This window comes from Monocercomonoides exilis, assembly GCF_001643675.1.
Source record: "Monocercomonoides exilis strain PA203 chromosome Unknown scaffold19-1596985, whole genome shotgun sequence".
NCBI lineage: Eukaryota > Preaxostyla > Oxymonadida > Polymastigidae > Monocercomonoides > Monocercomonoides exilis.
In genome coordinates, this window is record NW_027150564.1 from 243,678 (window position 1) to 263,787 (window position 20,110).

The following is a 20,110-nucleotide window of genomic DNA, read 5'->3' on the forward strand; positions in this document are numbered from 1 at the left end:
GAAAATTATTCATTTATAATAATCATTTACTTGCGTAAATAGAATTCCAAAACTTCCAAAATAACGCTTTATCTTCCACATCCATTTCATAAACAGTTTTCAAAAACTCAGACGGGGAAATATTAATATGATGAGAGCGTTTTCCGCGCAATGCTTCATTAATGGATTCTGCCGCCTCTGCTCGAATGCGTTTAGCTTGCTTTGCAGAGGTGCTCTGATCAATTTGTATGTTGTGGTTTCGCAAAATCTGTATTAGAAGAGACAGAGCAGCCCGAAAAAGGAAAGTTGGATCGTCTGGGAGCAAATGATCCATAACAATTATCGATATCTCAACATTGAACGATTGAGCGAACAAGGATATGAACCATGTGTGAACAAAGTCCAATTGAATCTCCTTTGCAGTGAAGAGTGAGGCTAAAAGTTGAAGCATGGGCTAAAAATACATTCAATAAATAAACATGAAAATTTAAAAATAAAACTGGTCAAAATTAGAAGAGCAAACGTGTTTTGCTTTTGAAAGTAGATGCAGGAAGTAGAGGTCAAGTTTGATTAAAAATTCCGAATTCATTGTAAAAAGCGACACAAAGAAAGGCGAAGAGATCAAATTACACAAAAGAGAATAAGAAGAGAAGAGGTCTCCGCCAACAGAAAACAGAGCAGCAAGGTAACTCATTCCCTGAAGGAATGGAATGGATGGGCAGCGCACAGTGAACAGCTGGAGGAGAAGACGGACTGTGTCCGTGTCAACAGAAATGTCAGGGTTAAGAGAAGAAAAGAGAGAGGTTCTTGATATATCCATGTCAATGATTGAGAATGAACGGATTATTGCAGGAGAGGGGGTTTGTGAAAGCAGAAGATTTGGAGATTTGTAGGCGTTCTGCTCAGAAAATGAAATTGGCTGTGAAAGAGACTGGATTGGATCATTCTCATTTGATGAAAACAAGTCATCCAAACTTTCTGAATTCTCTTTCTTTGAATCAAATTGCAAAGATTTTTCTTCAATTAGTGCAAAGCCATCGTCATTGTGAAATTCGACAAAATCATTGGTCTGAGATAAGCATGGCAATGCTTGGCAAATGAGTGTGTTTTTTTCATTGTTAAATGCTGTCCGTGAGGGGACAATTTCTTCAGATGAACAAGTTATTGCTGTTTCATCGGCTTGCTTTGCACATCCATCTCTGGAAGTCACTTCTTTGCAAATGTCGCAACGTTGAGATTCTTTCATCACTTCAATTATGTTTTTCAGATCTGAATGAAGTGTAGCCCAATTAAGTTGCAGTGTGTTTGGAATTTGTTGAAGCCAAAGAGCCATGTGCTGTTGATGACTAATTCGCGAATGGACATACAACGTTGGGGACTTTTTTTCATTTTTGCTACTTTCCTCTTTGGCTTCAACAGCACGAACTTTTTTATTCACTGACGTCTTACGTGACTCAGAGATGAAGTTAAGAGGCAGCTGAATGTCTGAATAAGAGAGTGTGCTGACAACAGGCAACACTTGCGTAGTAGTCAAGCGCATTGAATCAGAGGCTTCAAAAAGAGGCGTTTGTGCGAACACTGTTGCCATCTCAGCAAATGAAGGAAGCAGATTCAAAAGAGACGTTGAAAGTTGAACAAGAGGAATCTCTTTTCGTGATGATGAATGAGATGTCATCGAGTGAAAGCGGCTTTGTGAATCAGCCGAGGTTACAACCTGAAACTCATGAGACTCATCCACTGATGACTGCAACACTCGCTGAATAGCAGCTGAAAGGCTGAAAGGAAGAGAGAAATGAGGATAGATGGTGAGCTGCTGGTGCAAAAACTGAGAGAAGACAGGAAAAGTGAGGCTTTGTAATACATTTAGAGAATCAATAAGAATCACAATAGCATCAATAATTGATTGGGGAAGTGCACATTCATGAAGATGAATTTGTTCAATTGAAGCATGCTTCTCTGATTGTTTATTGCTGCATAGAGAAGACTGAAGCAAATATGTGTTATTATCTCTCACAAAGGAATGCTTCAAAGGATAAAATGCAAATGGAGAACATAAGAGATCGTTAATCAACATTACTATTAATTTGCTAAATTCAAAATTTGATGAATATTCTTTCAGTAATGCTACAAGTTCATGAAGAGCTGTGAGTTGATCAATGATGGGCTGAGCAATCATTGTCAAAGAAAACACTTTCATCTCCGAAGAAACATATTGTTTGGGAGAAATATCTTTTGTGAGGCAAATTTCAGGAGGTTTTATATCCTCATTTTCAGAAAAATCAATTAAGTTTGTTATGTCCATCAGTTGTAAAGCATGAATTGTAAGCGAAACCTTCAATTTTGCCTCGATTGAAAATGAATCACCAAACAATACGCCAAAAACTATTGATGAAAGATATTTTGCAGAAGTCAGTATTGATAGCGCACCAAGAACAGAGCAAGTTGAATTGATAATGTCAACATTCTTGCAATTCAGATAAGGCAGTAGTGTGGAGCATAGCAAAGATAGAAAAGGAAGATCTAGAGACGCAGTGGACAAAGAAATATACAATGGCTGATAATCATTTTCTCTTAATTCAACAACATCCTTCTTTAAAGATCCCTTCTCATTGGATGAAATCCACAACAAGTGTCTCTTAAATTGTTGTTGAGATCTCAAAAGATAAATAAGCCTGGATGACAAAGAGCTGTTGGAAAACCTGCTTAACAAATTGTCGAAAAGATTTTGTGCATCTTTATTGTATGTAATGCTTGCTGACTTTTCATCATCAGCATCAAAAGAAGATGTGCCAAGAACAAATCTCATTGCATGCGGTGAAATGACCCCGATCATTAAAATGAGAGTTGTTTCAATAGCAGTTTGGATGAATTTCTTCCATTCAGAGGTGATCGTGAACAATACTGATTGAGTTGGATCCAAAGGAAATGTTGTCGTATTTTCCCATTTTGTTGTATTCTTATTTAAAAGAGAGACATCAGGTAAGGCTGATGTAAGAGAAATGGTTGGAGTAGTGGTTGAAGATGGAGCATTGGCAGAGCGTATTAGTGCTTCATTCAATCTGTTAAACTCTGTTAGATTGTTATCAAAGATTGGAAGTTCTTTCATCATTGTTAGAAGTTGATACATTAGAGTAGCACAGTTGTGTTGCTGAGGCGAAAAAGAAGCCAAAGATTTCAAATAAGAAGATCGTTTTTTGTTAGTCGAGTCAGATTGTTCTTGAAATAAAGTGTTTGCTTGATCTTCTGTCAAGGGAGTTACAGGATATTCTCTGTTAAGACCCAAAAATGGAAGAAATCTTATAACTTCAGTTGCAACGATAAATCGATAGTTTTGGCAACTCGAATAAAGCAACGACATCACTTCATTAATAGTTATTGTTGATCTGTAAGGGGAAATGTTACACAGGCAGCGAAACGCATTAAATTGCAGCGTTAAAGATGAAAGCGATGCACAGGATGATAATGACTTTACTATATGAAAAACGCATTCTTCGGCATCTGTGTGAGAACCAGAAGCAGAAAGAGAAGCATTCCGCTTTCTAAGTGAGCTTTCAACAAGACTAGTAGCTGTGAGTTGAGTTTCGACTGATATCCTTTCAATTTCTGTGCGTAGCGAAGGAAGATGAGAAATGTTATGTTGGCAGCTCCAAGCGTTATCTGAGTCTTGGAACAGTCCATCATCAACAACGTGCAATGAAAATGGAGAAGAACAGTTATCTGTTTTGGTATCTGAATGAAGGCCATCTGAAAACTTGTGATTGCAACCGATAAACTGTTCTGAAGGATGCTCGAAACAGAAAGGAAATGGAGAAGGAGGGCTTGAACAGCACAAACAAAAGGATGGATTGCAAAAAAGTGGTGACATTGATTCTGGGATGCTCTTTTCCTTTTCGTTTATGAGCAGAAGTTGTGTCTCTTTTGATTGAAAACTTGAATTCTGAGATTTCCAAGAAGATGATGACTGAGGTTGTGCAGCTCTAGGAATAACATCATTCTTCGCTTTTCTTATGATTCTTTCTGATCCTTGTTTTACGCCAAAAGGAAGCAATGTTTGATTCATTGGGCTTCCAGATGGAATAGAAGCAGATGCCATTCTTGAGAAAAATGCAGGAAGAGAAAATCTTCGAGTGAGCCCATCAAGCGAATCAACGCGTTGAAGTTGATAAGTTTGGTCAACAAATGATGAAAACGGATATCGATTTAATCCCATTGACTGAGAAATGGTTTGATGCTTTTCGGTGAAGCAGCTGATACAAGAATTGCAACTATTTTGACACCAAAAAGTTGCGTTATTCACAGCTCCATGCTCGTCATTCCAAGCTTTGAGTAGCAACCGATCAAGTTCTTCCGCACGTTGAATAGCTTCAGCATTCTCTTTTTCTTCTTCTACTTCTTCTGGCGACACATACTCAAAAGATGGATCTCCTCTCATCAGAGTAAGTTCTCCAATGGCAGACACAATTTCATCCATTGAATCATTTGATGGTTCACTTTGGCTTGTTGAAAAGGCAGATTCTGGAGATGTTGAAAAAGAACTGACTGATTGAATGAGAGGAGAATTAGTTGTTCGGGACAAGTCTGGTTGAGGTGGTGTAAGTAGGTTTTGAGGACTTATTTTTGGAGTTAGCGAATTATCCTTCTGTCTCTGACTCTTATCATTTGAGAAATATGTTTGCTGCTTTGATGCTTCTGACAGGATCTCGTATATTTCGATATCTTCTGTTTCGAGTAAATCTCGAAGTTTGGAATTGTTGTGCTCTTGTTTTTTATAAATATAACCTTCTGTATCCTCATTAAAATACTCAGATAAATTGCCATAACTTGAATCATTTTTCTGATTGCAATATGTCACTAATTCTCCATCTGTTTTTGGAAACGCACTTTTTGCCCAGTTCAGAAAGTGAACAACTGTTTGTGAGACAGTCACGTCCATAACTCCCAAAGCAGACAAAAGACGAAGTTGAAGACATATTGCAGCAACTGACGAAAACGGAGGTGGTGTTGATGAATACTCAAGAGACGTACTGCGAAGAGTTGGTACAGATGCAAAATCAGAAGAATTACCTTTGCTTGCAGTCACTTTGATGTCAGTTCGATCTGATAGAGCAGAAGATGTCTGTTGACTTTGTTCAGAAGTGACATTTGATTGGGAGCTGAAAACACTTCTTGGTAGGGCAATACGCGGAAGATGCGACCCTATCAAAGGCGGAGAAGGGCAAAGTTGTGGTGATATATTCGGAGATGGAGAACAAGAAACCTTATTAGAAGAAGATGGTTTTGAATATTGAAAGAAATGATCAGTATTCAAAGAAGGTTGTAAAATCTTTTCTGAATCTGCACTGGTAAACATTATCCTCCAGTTCAAACTGCGTTCAAGCCTGGAGCACAAAGTATGTGCAAAAGATGTTAAAAGGTATTTGCATTGGAAAGATCGTAAGACTGTTACGCACACAACAAGAAGTTGTTCTGGTGAAGAATCGTCTGCAATCCAAGAAGCAGCAACAGAGATGAGAGAGCTAACCAAAAGAAGAGCATCCAACGACGATGGAACAGGAAATGCTGATTGCTGATTCTTGTTTGATTGAGCAAATCCAACAGGAGATAATGGAGGCAGTGAAGTAAATTGAGATGCATCTTGCGAAATAGATTGATTCATCAGTGGCGAGTTTGATGTTGCTGGTGATGAAAAAGTTGGTGAAACTGAATTTATCACATTCCATGAGGGAGAGGGGGATGCAGAAGGAGAAGCAGGGTATTTCTTTTTGTGCATGAACAAAGGATCAGAAAGATTATGAAGCTCGCGAAGCACATAATTTCGAGTCATCATCGTGAAAAATGGATTTGACTGTGAACTTGCTTGATCCACAACTCCAAATTCTCCAAAATAGATTTTGGAATCTTTCACAGAAGATTGAGGAGTTGTGTTATTTGAGAATATCTGCGAAAGAATGAAAAGGTTTGATTGAACAAAACAATAAGGAACAGAAATGATATATCTTCCTTGCTTTTCTTCTGTTTCATCGCGTATTTGCATCGAATCTGCAAATTCGTAAGATTTTGTAACGTTTTCATTAAGCTTGGCAATAATATCATAATATCCAATAAATGCAGGATGGCTCAAAAGAATGCTTTGAATGGCATTAATAGCGTTGGCTATGGTTATGTAGCTAACAGCTGGAAGAGAACTCATCCTTTGTTTTGATGAATTAAGTTGTGATTGCACAGGCTGTTGTTGATCCAACCTTTGAGAAGAATGATAAAGAATTCTTGGTGCTTGGAGTATATGTGCATCTTTTTGGTCTTCCTCCATTTTTCCGCAGGTGAAGGTTGTAGAATCTCTTTTATCACTGAATGAGGAAGATTGAACTTCGTCTTTCTTTGAAGTATTCTGTTGAAGCTTCACCTGAATTCGCCCCTTCTCATTTTCGCTCCACCAAGTTAAGCGGGAATGAATATTTGGATGTGCGCACAGCACAAACAAACGAGAAAGAATCAATGGAAGATAGTGCCATGAAATAAAGGGAGATATGTAGGCGATTGCGCTACACGCTCTCCAAATAAAAAGAGGATTGTTTGAATAAAGATGATTAATGGTGAGCGAAACAAACGCGACAAAAGAAGGTTGTTCATTAAGATATTGCGAAACTTCATCAGTGTTGCAACTCAATGATTGAGAATCAATAAATGAATTGTTTTGAGTGCAAAAATAATTCTGAGAGCCTAATCCACTGAAAACAACATCACTCAATGCATTCATCTTTCCGTTATCCAGCATCACTGCCGTGAGTAATTCAGAAGGCAAAAGAGAAGAGGGCTTATTACAGATCTCGTTAAATGAACTGCGATAAATATCCATCGGCAATGGGGAATTGAAAACATGATAAAGTGATGGCGCCTTTGATTCTTTTTTAACTGTTGCATTTTTGAACTCTTTTGACGAGCACCTATTCTTGTTCTTGATGCATGCATTGATACACCCGTTGACAATAACTTTTGTGAGAGCACAATAAGAAATTATCTGCAAAAATGTACTTGTAAATGAAGGACTTGACTGAGCAGGCACATCAACAGAAACAATACGTGATTTTGGTTCATGAGACAAAGCCAGGAAAAGAAATGGAGTTGGAATAGAAAGGCTTCTATTTGATCCCCTTTCTGATAGTGGCGTTTGTGCAAACTCAACAGAAAGCAGCTGAGGAAGTCGTTGCTCTGAAAAATGCATAAATGGATGAATCGATGATGAGGACGAAGCAGGGACAAATGACACAGACAAAGAAAGCAATTCAAAAGTTGACAGAAATGAAAAGGGGTTGTCTGACTGTGCGCTTTGAACTGGATCTGATTCGTCTTTTTCATCAAAGAAAGCTTCTTCCGTGATGAGAAATGGGATGTTAATCTGCTTGGGCTTTGGAAAAGGTGAATCAAGTGCACTTGCTCTTTTCCTTGGCATCATCACTGAAGCGCTGCGATTTCTTCCAGATTGCTGTGGAGTGGCCATCTGACTGTGCTTGGTGGCGGATTGAAGAGGCGAAATTGGCCTGTTTATAGGCGAAGGTGATTGGGGTGTAGAAATGAGTTTTGGGGTTACACGTGGAGTTGCAGAGTGAAGGATCACACGCACGGCACTTTCAGAAGTCAAAGGAATTGAACAGAGGCACAATCCAGCCATCATTCGAAGAGAAAGATAAGTTGGCGAAGAAGGCAGAATGACTCGAATATGAGAAAGAGTGGCTTGAGATGTGGTGGAAGATGGAGATGAAAGTAATTCTGACAAATAAGATGAGCATAAAAAAGAAAGAAGAGGATGATGAATGGCTGAATTTAACACAAAGTGGATGATATATTGGGAAGCTGTGGATAAATTCGAAAGAGAATGAAAGAACGATACAACATCGCAGAAAGGAAGCAGATTTCTATCCCACATCAATTTGATTGCATGTGAACAATCATTCATCAAAAGAAGAGACGAATGAATGGGACTTTTTTGGCTAAAGCAAGAAGAAAGAGGAATACATTTACTGTTATGAGTGCTCTTCTGATTCTTTGGTTGTTCTTGCTTTGATGATGAAACAGGCAAGCCCTCCGATTGTAATGAAGATGCAGCTCTTGTTTTCTGTTGAAGTGGATTAAAAGCAACGACTGAGTCATTCGAAGCGTTGTTACTCGTCTGAATATGATGCGAAGAAATCGACGGGGATTCCGTTTCAGAACCAGAAATATATGATCGATGAAGATTGGATGTGCCGCTCTTTTCATTCTTCACTTTGATTTGCAAAATGTCCATCAGATCCAACAAATCCTTTGGCTCATTGTTTATCTTTGCCACTGAAGATTTGGTTTGAAAAGAGGCTGATCTTGATCGCGACGATAAGTGCTGTGCAAAAGATTCTTCCAGCTTTGCAGCGTTTGATGGCAAATCGAGCTTTGATGCAACAAGTTGCTTGTCAGTTGGCAAAAAATGTCCAAATACTAAAATCTTAATCGAATCAGAGGTGGACGAAGATTTTGGCGAGAAAATTGAAAGATTTTCTGCCTCGTCTTCGGCTTCAAAATCTTCGTCTTTTCGTCTGAGCTGCTCAAACAATGATGAACCGGTCGAGCCACTACCCAAATCATCCTTTCCAAATAGCGAATCATCGTCAGCTATCATCGAAGCAGACACAATATCGTCGCCTTCGATGCAGAATGAGTCGGAATCGCACTGAGGAAGGAATGGATGAGGTGCATAGCGGCGCGTGAATGAGGATGCTGAAAGAAAAGAGGAGTATTCCATGCTTGGCAGATAACTGCCTGATTGTTCTTGTGGTGAAGTACTGCCAGTAGAGCGGATAATCAGATGACTGAAGTGTGACGTCTGTCTGTTTTGCTGCTCCTTCTGCAGTTCAGATATGATATAGCGACTCATCGACTTCAGCGTAGTTTTAAGAGCCATTTGCAGCTGGAACTTCGTTTTCCGCTCTTTCAAAAATACATCTTGGAATCTTCTGACTCCGCTTTCTACAACCGTCTCAAGCCATTTTTCTCTGAAATCTGCTGAGGCATCTCTTCCATTGCTTATTGCACTGAGATCTTTTGAAGCCTCATCATTTTCACTTTTCATCATGCTGAATTGTGACTTGTGATACTTTTCGAAATGTCCACACGTCAATCTAACTTTTAGCAGTTCCACGCTCCGGAATGGAAAATACGGATGCAGCATTGTTTCAATTATCCCCTCTTTCCCTCTTTTGCCTTTGATTGCATCACACAGGAACTTCAGTAAATCCGTCCTGACGCATCCAGCTGCATAAAGCGAGAGTGCAAACGAAAAGAAAATCTGAGTCAGAATGTGAGGGTGATACCGTGAGGATGACAGGAGAAGAGAATATTGAGGAACCTGTGGGCTTGAATAGCTCATTGATGAGAATGAGGCAGTCAGCTGCTGGTCGATCTTTTTGAAGACAAAACTGAAATAAATGGGCAGAGAAGACGGAGGAAGCAGGAAGAGGATGGTTGTCAAAGAAGGAGAAAGCACAGGATGAAGCCACCGAGATGGTGAACGAAGAAGAGAAGTTGAGAGAAGTCCAGTTCTCAAAGAATTTTGATAATCCAGTTGATGTGCATAGGACTTTGGTATTGAACAGGATGAAGATGGTTGTGCAAAAGCAGATGCTTCATGAAACGAATTATTAAGCGGTTTAAAACTGATTTTTTTATTTGATTGGGCTGGATTAGACAAGTTTTGAAATTCAAATGAAGAAGACGAAAAAGAAGAGGATGGGAAAAAATCAACAGGAAGCAAAGAATTGTCTGAAGATAGCTGTGTGAAAGAATTACTTCTAGAATTAGAAGTGGAATCCTTTGAAACAGATGCATTACTAATAAAAGCTGCTGAATATTGCTGCTTTTTCTGTTCAGTTTTGTTTGTTTGATTGGAAGATTGCGAAAATTGATTTGGTTGAAGTTCATCCAGTTGCTCGCTAAGATGATCAGTTGCTGCGCGAAAAAATCTTCGAAGTTCGAAAAGTGAGGTGAAAAGCTCTTGTATTGCGATGTTTGAGAAGCGATAGACATAAGGCGGACAGGCAGAAGAATGAAGAAGATCAAAGAATGACAAGTTACTGACTGAAGATGAGTCTCTTTTTTCATTGTCATTTTCATTCACGTTCGAAACTGATGAATACATAAGAGATTCTTTTGTTTTGTCCTTTTCAAATTTTTTAGAGTCCAAATAAGTGACCAAGTTCGGAAGCTGAAGAATCTGTTGAAGAAGCTCTGGGAAATAAGGGAGCGGCGGTGGAGGTGGTTCTGTTTTTCGTTCAAAAGAACCAGTCTCGGTTGCAGCATCATCACAAAAACCGTCAGAAGAGCTTTCTTTGCCTGGTATTGTTTGAGAATCGCAGCTAAACGTCTCTTCCACAGAAGAATCGGAAGAGTCGCAAGGAATTCGCATGACTTTCGATTTGGGTGTGCTGTGTTTGTTCTCTTCAACTTTTTTGTATTCGACTTTTGAAGCATCAGCACCTTCAGGCCAAAAAGGAGATGTTTGAGGTGAATAAATGGAGTGCCCATCAGACTCTTCCATTGAAGAGCAAGAGCAGTTGAGTGAGGATGAGTATGACGAGCAAGTTGAGCGGATGCTCATTGCACTTGAAGCGGTGGAATCACCCAAAGAACTTTGAATTGCATTTCCTTTGTTTGTCTTCTTCACATCGGTTAACTCTTTTGGCGTGCTTTCAGTGTTGTTGACTGATGCATCTTCCTGATTTGCAGAGGATAGTAAGAGAGTTGGCGGACTTAAAAAAGTTGCTGACAGATTTTTCTTTGCATCGTCTGCTTGGACTTCTTGAGAATTGCAATCATCTTCAAAGTCTTTAACTTCTGATGTTTGTTGGCGATTAGTCGGTTTATAAGACAGCTTCAAAGGCGATGAATAACGAGAAGTCAAAAACTGATTGTCATCAGCAGGTTTAATTGTTGAGCCTGTTTTTGCGTCAGAGGTTGAAACATCGTTGCCTTGTTCTCTTTCAAAAGACAAAGAATAACCATCATCGGATGAATCATTTGCCACAGAATATGCTTCGCTCATTTCATCCCTTATTGATAAATCGATGGAAGATGCAGAAAAGCTGGCTCTTAATTTCTTCTTTGAAGAAATACGTGGAAAATCTTCCGCATCATCGTCGGCAAAATAGCTTGATAATGTTCTGTCATCTTCATCAGCCGAAGGCAAATAAATGATACGGGCAAGCGAGTGCAGCCGTTTTTTAATAAGTTTTAATTGCATTTTTTCATTTGATTGTGATGAATTGTTTTTCTTCTGATGCATCTTGTTCGCCGTTTTTTGCAGTTCTTTTTCCGTTCTTTGTTTTTCGTCTGGCTTTGTTGTTGCAATTGTACTTTCTACCTGGAAATTTGACCCGTTTTTGTTATCTTCTGCATACAATGATGCCAGCTGCTTTCCAAAATTCAAGAGTTTCCATTTAACAAAACGAGCAATTTTTGCTTCTCCTTTCAAAATTGATCGCCTCAAATCTTGTTCTGTCTTGTCTTCAACATTCACCTCAAATTTTACTGTGGCATTTTTTGTTGTGTTTGAGATTTCCTCATGAGCAGCAAAGTCGTGCATTTGCGTACATCTTTTGAATGAGTCATGTGGAGGATACAATCTGTGCAAATTGAGAGGTGCGTAAATAACAGAATACCAGCCATTCTTCTTCTGAACAGAGCGTTGGGCTTCAGGTGGAATGCCATGCAACAAAGGCGGGTAGTGTTGGCGAGAACGAGTGAATGAGTTTTTAACTGGAAAGACAGCTGAATTGCCTTCAGGTGTCTTCAAAGTTAAAGGCGCAGATGTCGCCTCGAGAAGCGATGCTGTCACAAGACTTGCAGCATTTGGAACTGCCTTCTTTGAGGAAGGCCTACGAATTTGAAAGGATGAACTTCTCCTTCGCTGATGACGAATCAATTTCTCTTCATTATTTGTGTGAAGGTGATCTTTATGCTTCACAGAATGTTTGAAATGTCTTGATCCTACATTATATTTTCCATTCTCATCTTTATCAAAATCTTCGTTTTCGACTTCATCTTCCACACATTCAGCAGGAACCGATCGAACAATAAGAGATGATGGTGAGTCCATCATCAGCTGCAGCTGGCACCACGCTGTCATCAGCGCATCGTCGCCCACACAAATCTCTGCAATTGTTTCAGTGGCGATGTCTGTGGAAAAAGAGGATGACAGTCTGTGCGCAATCAGACAGAGAAGATTGACAACTGGTGACTGAGACAGTATCAACTGATCCAAAATGTGGAAAAGCATCTGCTGGCACGGAGACAGCTGTTGGGCTTCTGTCTTCTGTTCGGCTGACGGACTGGGAAAAGTCAAGTCTGGAAATGAAGCAGAAGAAGAGCGCTGAACACCCAACGGAGAATAGTCATTGGGATACAAAGTGGATGAGACAGAGCTGTTGGCGTCTGAATAGCTGTTGGAAGAGAACGAAGAAGCAGAGCTGGCAGAGCGATATTTGAATGAAGTGTCGAGAAACTCTTCGGAGTCTGCTGGAAGAAGCAGAGAAGATGACTGGCTGGTCATTGACGAGAGCGGATCCAGCTCCAAAGCAGGTGTGGTGATAAGAGCTTGTTTGCGAGATGATAATGAATTGGATGATGTGGTGCTGCGTGCTGGTGGTGATGTGCTGCTTGAGTGTGTGAAATGAGATGAAGTGAATGGAAAGTTTGAGGAAGTCGAATGCATATTGCTGCCATAAAGCTGGTGCAAAATGCCTGTGAGATGAGAAGGATGCCGAAATGCATTTTGATGTGCTGAAGTGAAATCAGAAAAGCCCGATGAAGTGAAAGGTGTCGATGATAATGTTATTGCTCCATTGTGTCTGCAACCATCGCTGTTACATTCCAAAATAGAATTGACAGAATCGATTGAAATGAGCTGGATAAAAAGTGGAGAGAATTCAAGAAGTGGATGAAGAACATGCCTAAGAGGTGCTTCAGGATGAAACAACACAGACGAAAGATGATTTGACTCTTTATTATTTGAAGATGAACAATTGCTAACTATTTTTTGGCTTGTGTTCTCTTGAAGTCTAAATTGCCTTTGAAAATAAACACCCAAGGATTCTTCAGCTGATGAAATGAGTTTTTGTTTTTCAAGCCAAACGTTGTATTCTTTGACGAGAGAATCTTTACAGAAGCGGAATGACGAGGCAATGGCTTTGAGATAAGCAGGCTGCGTTGATAGAGAACGAATCACTGGATTAGATAAAAGAGATGCAGATAGATCGAGAAAAAATTCAGAAGGAGACTTGTTGGCAATTTCGTTGAAAGATAAAGGCGATTTGTTCTGGTTGATTGAATTATTGTAACTTTGTGTTTTTGATTCGAAGTCATCACCACCACATTCTGGTATATCCACCAGTTTTTCGAGTTCTGCTGCCAAAACACGGCAACGTTGCGGAAGAGTTAGTGGCTTAATTATGCCAAATTCGAAGAGAGGCACGATAGAATGCAGAAAGAACAAATAAAGCGAAGTAACTGGAACGTCTGCTATTTGAGCAGAAGAGCTCTGAAAGGAAAAACTATCAGCTGATAAATGGTGTTTTTCTGATGAAGAAGAGTTGGATGCTGAGTATTCGTGCGATATTTCCAATTCTGGTGGTAAAACATCAGGCTGCTTCTGATTATCAATAGAAATTGCTTCTTCATTGGCATCATCAAGTTCTGGTTGCGCAAAAGTCGGACGAAAAAAATCTTGTTCGCAAGCAAAATCAAAAGCTACTATTTTGATGTTATTAGAAAGAGGAGTAGAGAAGCTAGCAGTCGTTGAGTAGAGGCATTTTTCAAACACTTCCATGCTGATTGCCATTGGAGCAGCAGCTCTGCCCACTTTTCTGATGAACCCTTTGCTTTTCTCATCGCCTGCTGAATCCACTCCTTTGAAGCTTATTGGCGTCCCTTTTGGAGGAAGCTCAGCAGCCTCGTTTCTGTTCTTTGAATGGCGCTGGTGTTTGCTCCCTCTCTTTGCTGAGGCGATTTTTTCCCTTCGAAAATGGGGTATTGATTGAATGGCAGATTCTCTAATAATATTCAAAAGTGAAAGTCCATCATCATCCTCGTCGTCTTCTTCTTCTTCGTTTCTGAATCCTTCGATGCTACCGTCAACATCTTCTGTTAGTAGATTGTCATTTGGTGTAAAAGTGTATGCTTCGCTTGGATTTTTGAAAGAAGGCGGATACTCTATTGCAGTTGAATTAGATGACAAAGATGAATTAGTGAACTTATCATTTTTGAAAAGCAATTCGTGACTTGGTGAACTCACTTGTTGTGGTTCATATTTATTTTGTGCCTGGATGCCCTCATCAGCTAGCTGCCTGTGCAGAGCAGCATGCCCTGGCTCTACAGAAGATTGTAGTTCACTGAATGAATTTGCGTCCAAATGGCTCTCCTTTCCGCTACTAAAAGCACTGTGCATTGAAGATTGGCATCCATGTTTAGATATTTCTGGATTAATGAACGAAGATATGAACAACCCATTTCTTTGTATTGCACTTTCTGCTTCTTTTCGTCTTAATTTTTCTATCCAAATATCATTAATTTCACTTTGTTCAGATTCAGAAGAAGGACAATCTCCAAATGCAAAACTTTCGTTATTTGCACTGAGGAAAGGGATTTCTTCCCAACGACGAAAAAGTGACAAGAAGTCAAAAGAACGAGCGGTTACAATCACTTTTTTTTGTAGCAAAAGAAGAGGAGATGATAAGAACTTCGAAAGAGCAAGAAGAGATGAAAGACGGCTCAACGATATTGACGGATTGGATGAGAAAGTGGAATGGTAATGAGAAAGGGATTGAGGAATTGTTATCCGTTGTGAAATGAACGATGATTGACCAGTATGATCGTGCATGGCTGAATCGACAGAATGCAACTGGCTATTACTGTCTGAAAATTTTGGTGCATTTTCAACATTTATGGAAGAAGATGATAAATCTGTAAAATCACGAAGCGAACTAAGTTGTGATGAAAAAGAGAAAAACGATGGTGCTATATCAATAAACATCACGCAATTAAATGAGTGTAGTTGTTGAAGAATGTATTTCTGAAGAAGTTTAAAATCTTGTTTTGATTTGTCTTCATTTTGAAGCACTTGAGATTCTAACACAACATCTTCAAATGAAATTTCCTCATTAAACGAATAAAAAACGCTCGAAGATAATAAAGGGATGTATATAGGCGTAATGCGAGACCAATCTGAATTTTCATCTGATTGAAGCGCTCGCTCAGCACAAACTGCACAAAGATGCTTCAAAAATGTTGTTTTCCCAACTCCATCCATCCCGCATAAAAATACCCTTTTGGGGGAATGAAGGTTCAGTAACCTATCTGTGGTGTCAAAATTTTGTATCGGTCTTAAAAATGCAAAAAAAAAAAATAAAATCTTTAATAATGAAAAAATGCTTTATACTTCAAGTCGAAATTTCTAATTTCATCGCATAAACAATCATTTTGTTGATGTGTTTTTCTTTCAGAAAAAAGTGTTACAAATTCAGAATCAGAATCCGAGGAAAAATGGAAAGATTCAGAAATAATTCCAAAAGACAAATTCCAAGTTGAAGAAAGTGTTGGACAATTCCCAATTTCAATCACAGGTAATTCTCTTATTGTTTTTCCATTTTTTTCTTTGGAATTTCGTAATGATTTTTTGTCCACTAATGAATATAAGCAAGAATGCAGATATCTTTTATGCAAAATCTTAAACTCATCTAATCAGTAATGCGTTTATTCGTAAAATTTTATTAAATTAATATTTATCATATGTAATTAATAAATATGCAAAAATTTTCACACCAAAAGATAAATTGGAACATTTGTTTTGCATTAGATACTGTTAAGGGTACGAAAAAGGTGATAAATAATATTTCCTTCAAAAACAGCATTACCAATGACAATATATTTCATTGCATTAAATAACTTTTTAATTGAAGAAAGCATTCTTTTAATTTCTTTTAGTGTTCTCTTACAAAATAATTGAATATTTGATTATCAAAGAATTAAGCAAAATCCTTTGAAAATAACAATAAAACGGTTCAAACTTTGTAGTCCATTGTGACGTTTTCTCCTCCTCTATGAACTTTTTAATAATAATTATTATCTTTTTCATTTTTTTAGATGGATTTTCTTTCATTAAAATTTCTGTTCGTATCTTTTTTTCCTGAAATCATTAAACAATTGCCCAAAAACTTGAATTATTTATAATTTGGATATTAATTTTCGTTATTTTTTTATTTACAAGGAAATATTGAAAATTGATATTTTGATCTTAAAAATCCTCATTCAAAAGATCAATAAATTGTGATATTTGAGTTTTTTCTCAATAATCGTATTTTCATAAATGTCTGATTGCCATTGTAAGGAAGGATGCGATTGCCATCATGAATGCAAACACGAGCACGAAGGACATGAATGCGGTTGTGGCCACGATCATCATCACCACGATCATTCAAATTTGGCTTCTTCTCTTGAAGATCCACAAATAAAAGTTCTCGAAGATGGAACTATTGATTGCTACAGTCAAGATCCAGGAAAAGTTATCAAGAAAATTATTAAAGAAGGCTCTGGAGAATCACCAAAAAAAGGAATGAAAGTTAGTGTTCATTATATTGGAACACTTCTCGATGGAACGAAATTTGATTCATCTCGAGATAGGGGAGATAAGTTTGAATTTCAACTTGGTCAAGGAAGCGTTATCAAGGGATGGGATATTGGAGTTGCAACAATGAAAATAGGTGAAGTTGCAGACTTTACTCTTGCTCCAGATTATGCATATGGAGCAGGTGGATCACCGCCAACAATTCCTCCAAATGCAACACTTAAATTTAACATTGAGTTGTTTTCATTTTACAAAGAACCAGAGACTCCAGAAGAAAAAATGGAATATGGTCTGGAAAGAAAACAGAAAGGAAATGAATTCGTTAAAGAATCTCAATGGCCATTGGCAAGAGATCAATATGAACGAGGAATTAACATGTGCAAATATGTGTATTGTTCGACAGAAGAATTGAAAAAACAGCATAATGATTTGATGCTTGCATTATATCTTAATCGTGCTCTTTGCTGTTTAAAGATGAATGATGGAAATGGATGTGTTAACGATTGCGATGAGGCACTTCGTCTTGATGGAGAGTGCACAAAGGCATTCTTTAGGCGTGGTTGCGGGTTACGCCTGATGAAAGAATACGATGCTGCAATTGCCGATCTTGCTCATGCGGCCAAAATGACACCAAATTGTGCTTCGATCAGGGGAGAGCTTGAACGAACAAAGGAGATGCAAAAAAAAGAGAAAGCAAAACAATTATCCGCATTTTCTAATATGTTCGAGAAAATGAAGAAAATGGAAGAGGAAGAAAAGCAGGCAGAAAAGGCGAAAGTCATTGTTGAAGAAAAAAAGCCAGAAGAACATACACAAAATGAAGAAGAATCAGCAAAGAATGTTGAAGAAAATAAGAATGATGCATCTACCGAACAACAAATTGAAACTAACAAAGATGAAGACAAGCCAGAGGTGCTTTCTGATGAAAAAGCAAAAGAGGAATAAGTTTATTTGAACAAAATTTCAATTCAATCAACCATTCGATTTTTTCTTGCATTTAATTCATATTTTTTATTCTTCAATTCGTTTGAATTTTAAATATTATTTACAACCAAATTTTATTATAATAATGTTTTCAAGATTGTTTAAAGAAATTTTTGGGAAAATAAATAATTTAACACAATTTTCGAATGCATCAAGAGCTTTGCGATCCTAGGTTTTGTGAGGAGTTTCAAAAAAGTACACAACATCAAAAAATAAATCGATATCTTTATTCATTCAAAAACCATATTTTTATTAAAGAATATACTGAATTTCGTTTTATGGATTGTTTGACTAACAAGTAATTTCATACAAATAGCATAAAGGCTCCCAGCCTTTTCAATTGATTTTTATTTGAAAATGTGCAAAAAATTGTTAAGTATTGAACCTGTAGAAAGTTGAGTTCATTTTGTATCTCTAAGAAAATGAAAAATGATTGTAATGACTGAGCTGGATGCATTGTTTACAAATATAATCGGAAATTTGGAACTCTGCGACATGCGGCAAATGATAACTTGACGTAGTCGCTGAGAATATGTTTTTAATCTATATTAATATTTATGTTGCGTATTAAATGATAAACAAAAAACAAATAGGTTCGAAAATTAAAGAAAATTTCAAACATTTTTCAACTTTTTTTTTTTTTTTGAAAAACACCCTAAATATTTATATTTTCATAAATAAAAATTTAAACTATTCATTTTTCCAATGTATTTTTCATTGAATCTTGTTTTTAATTTTATTTTTATTAATATATCTTTCATTGTATTATATGTTTTATTAAATACACAGCCTAAATGCGAAACTTCCATTTTTTTCATCTTTTCAAAAATTGATAACTCCCGCAATATTTAACAATATCATTGTTTTTTTTCAAAAAAATGTTAGATAAAAAACCAAAAATTCGATGCAAAACGGGTTTTATTTATTCTATTAAATCACGTTTTATTAATGTTAAAAAATTTTGTGAACATTTCAACGACTACGTAAAGTTATCATATGCCCAACATGCTATAGATTGGAACGATTTTTGTGCTTTCATTCTCCAATGAATCTTAAAGTTTTTATCGTTAATTTCGAGCAATTTTTGTTTCCACTGAAGCAAGTACAAAGAATATGATTTTTTGTTTATCTTGCAAAAAAAATTCAAAATTTGGAATTGGGAGCTTTTCAAAGGCCATTAATTGATTTCAGTGAACGCTTCAATTGAATGGACGAATTGCAAGATCGAAGGAATCAAAAGATCGAAAAAACCTTTGAGTCCATTAGATTCGTTTTAAAGGATGTTGCAATCTTGAGAAAATGAAAGAAAAAAGGGAAACACAAGTGCTGAGAGAAATATGGCTGAAATCAATATAGAATAGACATCCTTATGAACACGTTCAACAGTTTCTTTTTCATTTTGCTTTTAGAATTAATTATCAATTCATTTGTTTGAACCAAGATTACGATCTTTTATAGCATTATGGTTTCTAGCTAATTCATGAATTTAATGGTTGCAACCAGTTCAAGCCCCTTCAAAAAAGATAATTTTCGATATTCGTCATTGATCTTGAAGAGTTGCTCAGTTACTCTTCAAAACAAGATTATGTGACAAGATATCTGACGGAAGAAATTGAAGCATCTTCGTATCAAGGTTGTATTATTGACTTGAAAGCGTTACTCAGAAAAAAAAAGCAAATGAAAAATTTTACCTAAGGAACAACAACTATTTGTGCACGCTTTAATGCTTCGTCACCACTTCTTTTAATTCAAAAATGAATAAAAAGGTAAACATCTTGCAAAGGATGTGCCTCATTGGACAGCAGCCTTCATTTCAATTTCTAACAATTTGAAAGCAATTGGCCAGAGATTTTGCGATGGCACGACTGAGATCGAGGAGTGGAGGAGCTTTCAGCTGCTTATTGGAAGAAAAATCCAAAACAAAAGAAAGACATATTATGGAAAAGGAAAATCAAAGGAAGTTTTGAGAGGTCAATGAAATTGGGGATTGTGATCATTTGAAGAAGAAGCTACGCAGTTTCATGGATTGTTGAGTCGAGAGATAAAGGCAAATATGACAGGTATATTGCAGAAAGTTTTTTTATAAATTGATCTGAATTGGAAATTGAGCAAAGAGTCCAGCAAGTTGATGAGATGGAGCAGCAAGCAACTCGATGCCCAACATCAAAAAATACTCAAAAGAAAAATAATTCGAAAATAATAATAATAATTATAATAGCGATGAAACTTTCAACAAAACACAACAAATGAATCGAGGATATTCCAACAACTGGTGTGCAGCATCTCGGCTGCAACAACAGAATTTTCAACGGTTTTTTTCACCTGTTTCAGAATTGACTTTTCTTTCACAATAATTGTGATCGTTTCAATATTATTCATGGCTTTCCTTCTTTTTCGATTGGAAGTGTTCTGACAGCGCTTCATTTTTAACTATCAATTTCATTTTTCTAAACAAAAGCTGCTGATTTGCACCTGCAGATTGTTGCTGATCATTCAAATGCCCAA

General features: G+C 37.3%; 2 protein-coding genes across 2 annotated transcripts; one reads left to right on the forward strand and one right to left on the reverse strand.

Annotated features, from left to right (window-relative positions):
- Positions 1–22: 22 nt before the first annotated feature.
- On the reverse strand, positions 23–14,446 carry MONOS_3965 (Tre-2/Bub2/Cdc16 (TBC) domain-containing protein E; the record flags this gene model as incomplete). Its single annotated transcript, XM_067873999.1, has 2 exons — positions 23–433; positions 503–14,446. The coding sequence occupies 2 exons, from the start codon at positions 14,444–14,446 to the stop codon at positions 23–25; spliced, it is 14,355 nt and encodes a 4,784-aa protein (XP_067728353.1).
- Positions 14,447–16,303: 1,857 nt separating this feature from the next.
- Positions 16,304–17,749, forward strand: MONOS_3964 (putative Peptidylprolyl isomerase D). The gene has a single exon (XM_067873998.1). It carries the CDS (start codon positions 16,364–16,366, stop codon positions 17,564–17,566), a length of 1,203 nt encoding a protein of 400 aa, XP_067728354.1. The 5' UTR covers positions 16,304–16,363; the 3' UTR covers positions 17,567–17,749.
- The last annotated feature ends 2,361 nt before the right edge of the window (positions 17,750–20,110 follow it).

Bases quoted from the DNA above. Each gene is read 5' to 3' on its own strand.
- MONOS_3964 (XM_067873998.1), top strand. From the start codon at position 16,364: ATGTCTGATTGCCATTGTAAGGAAGGATGCGATTGCCATCATGAATGC.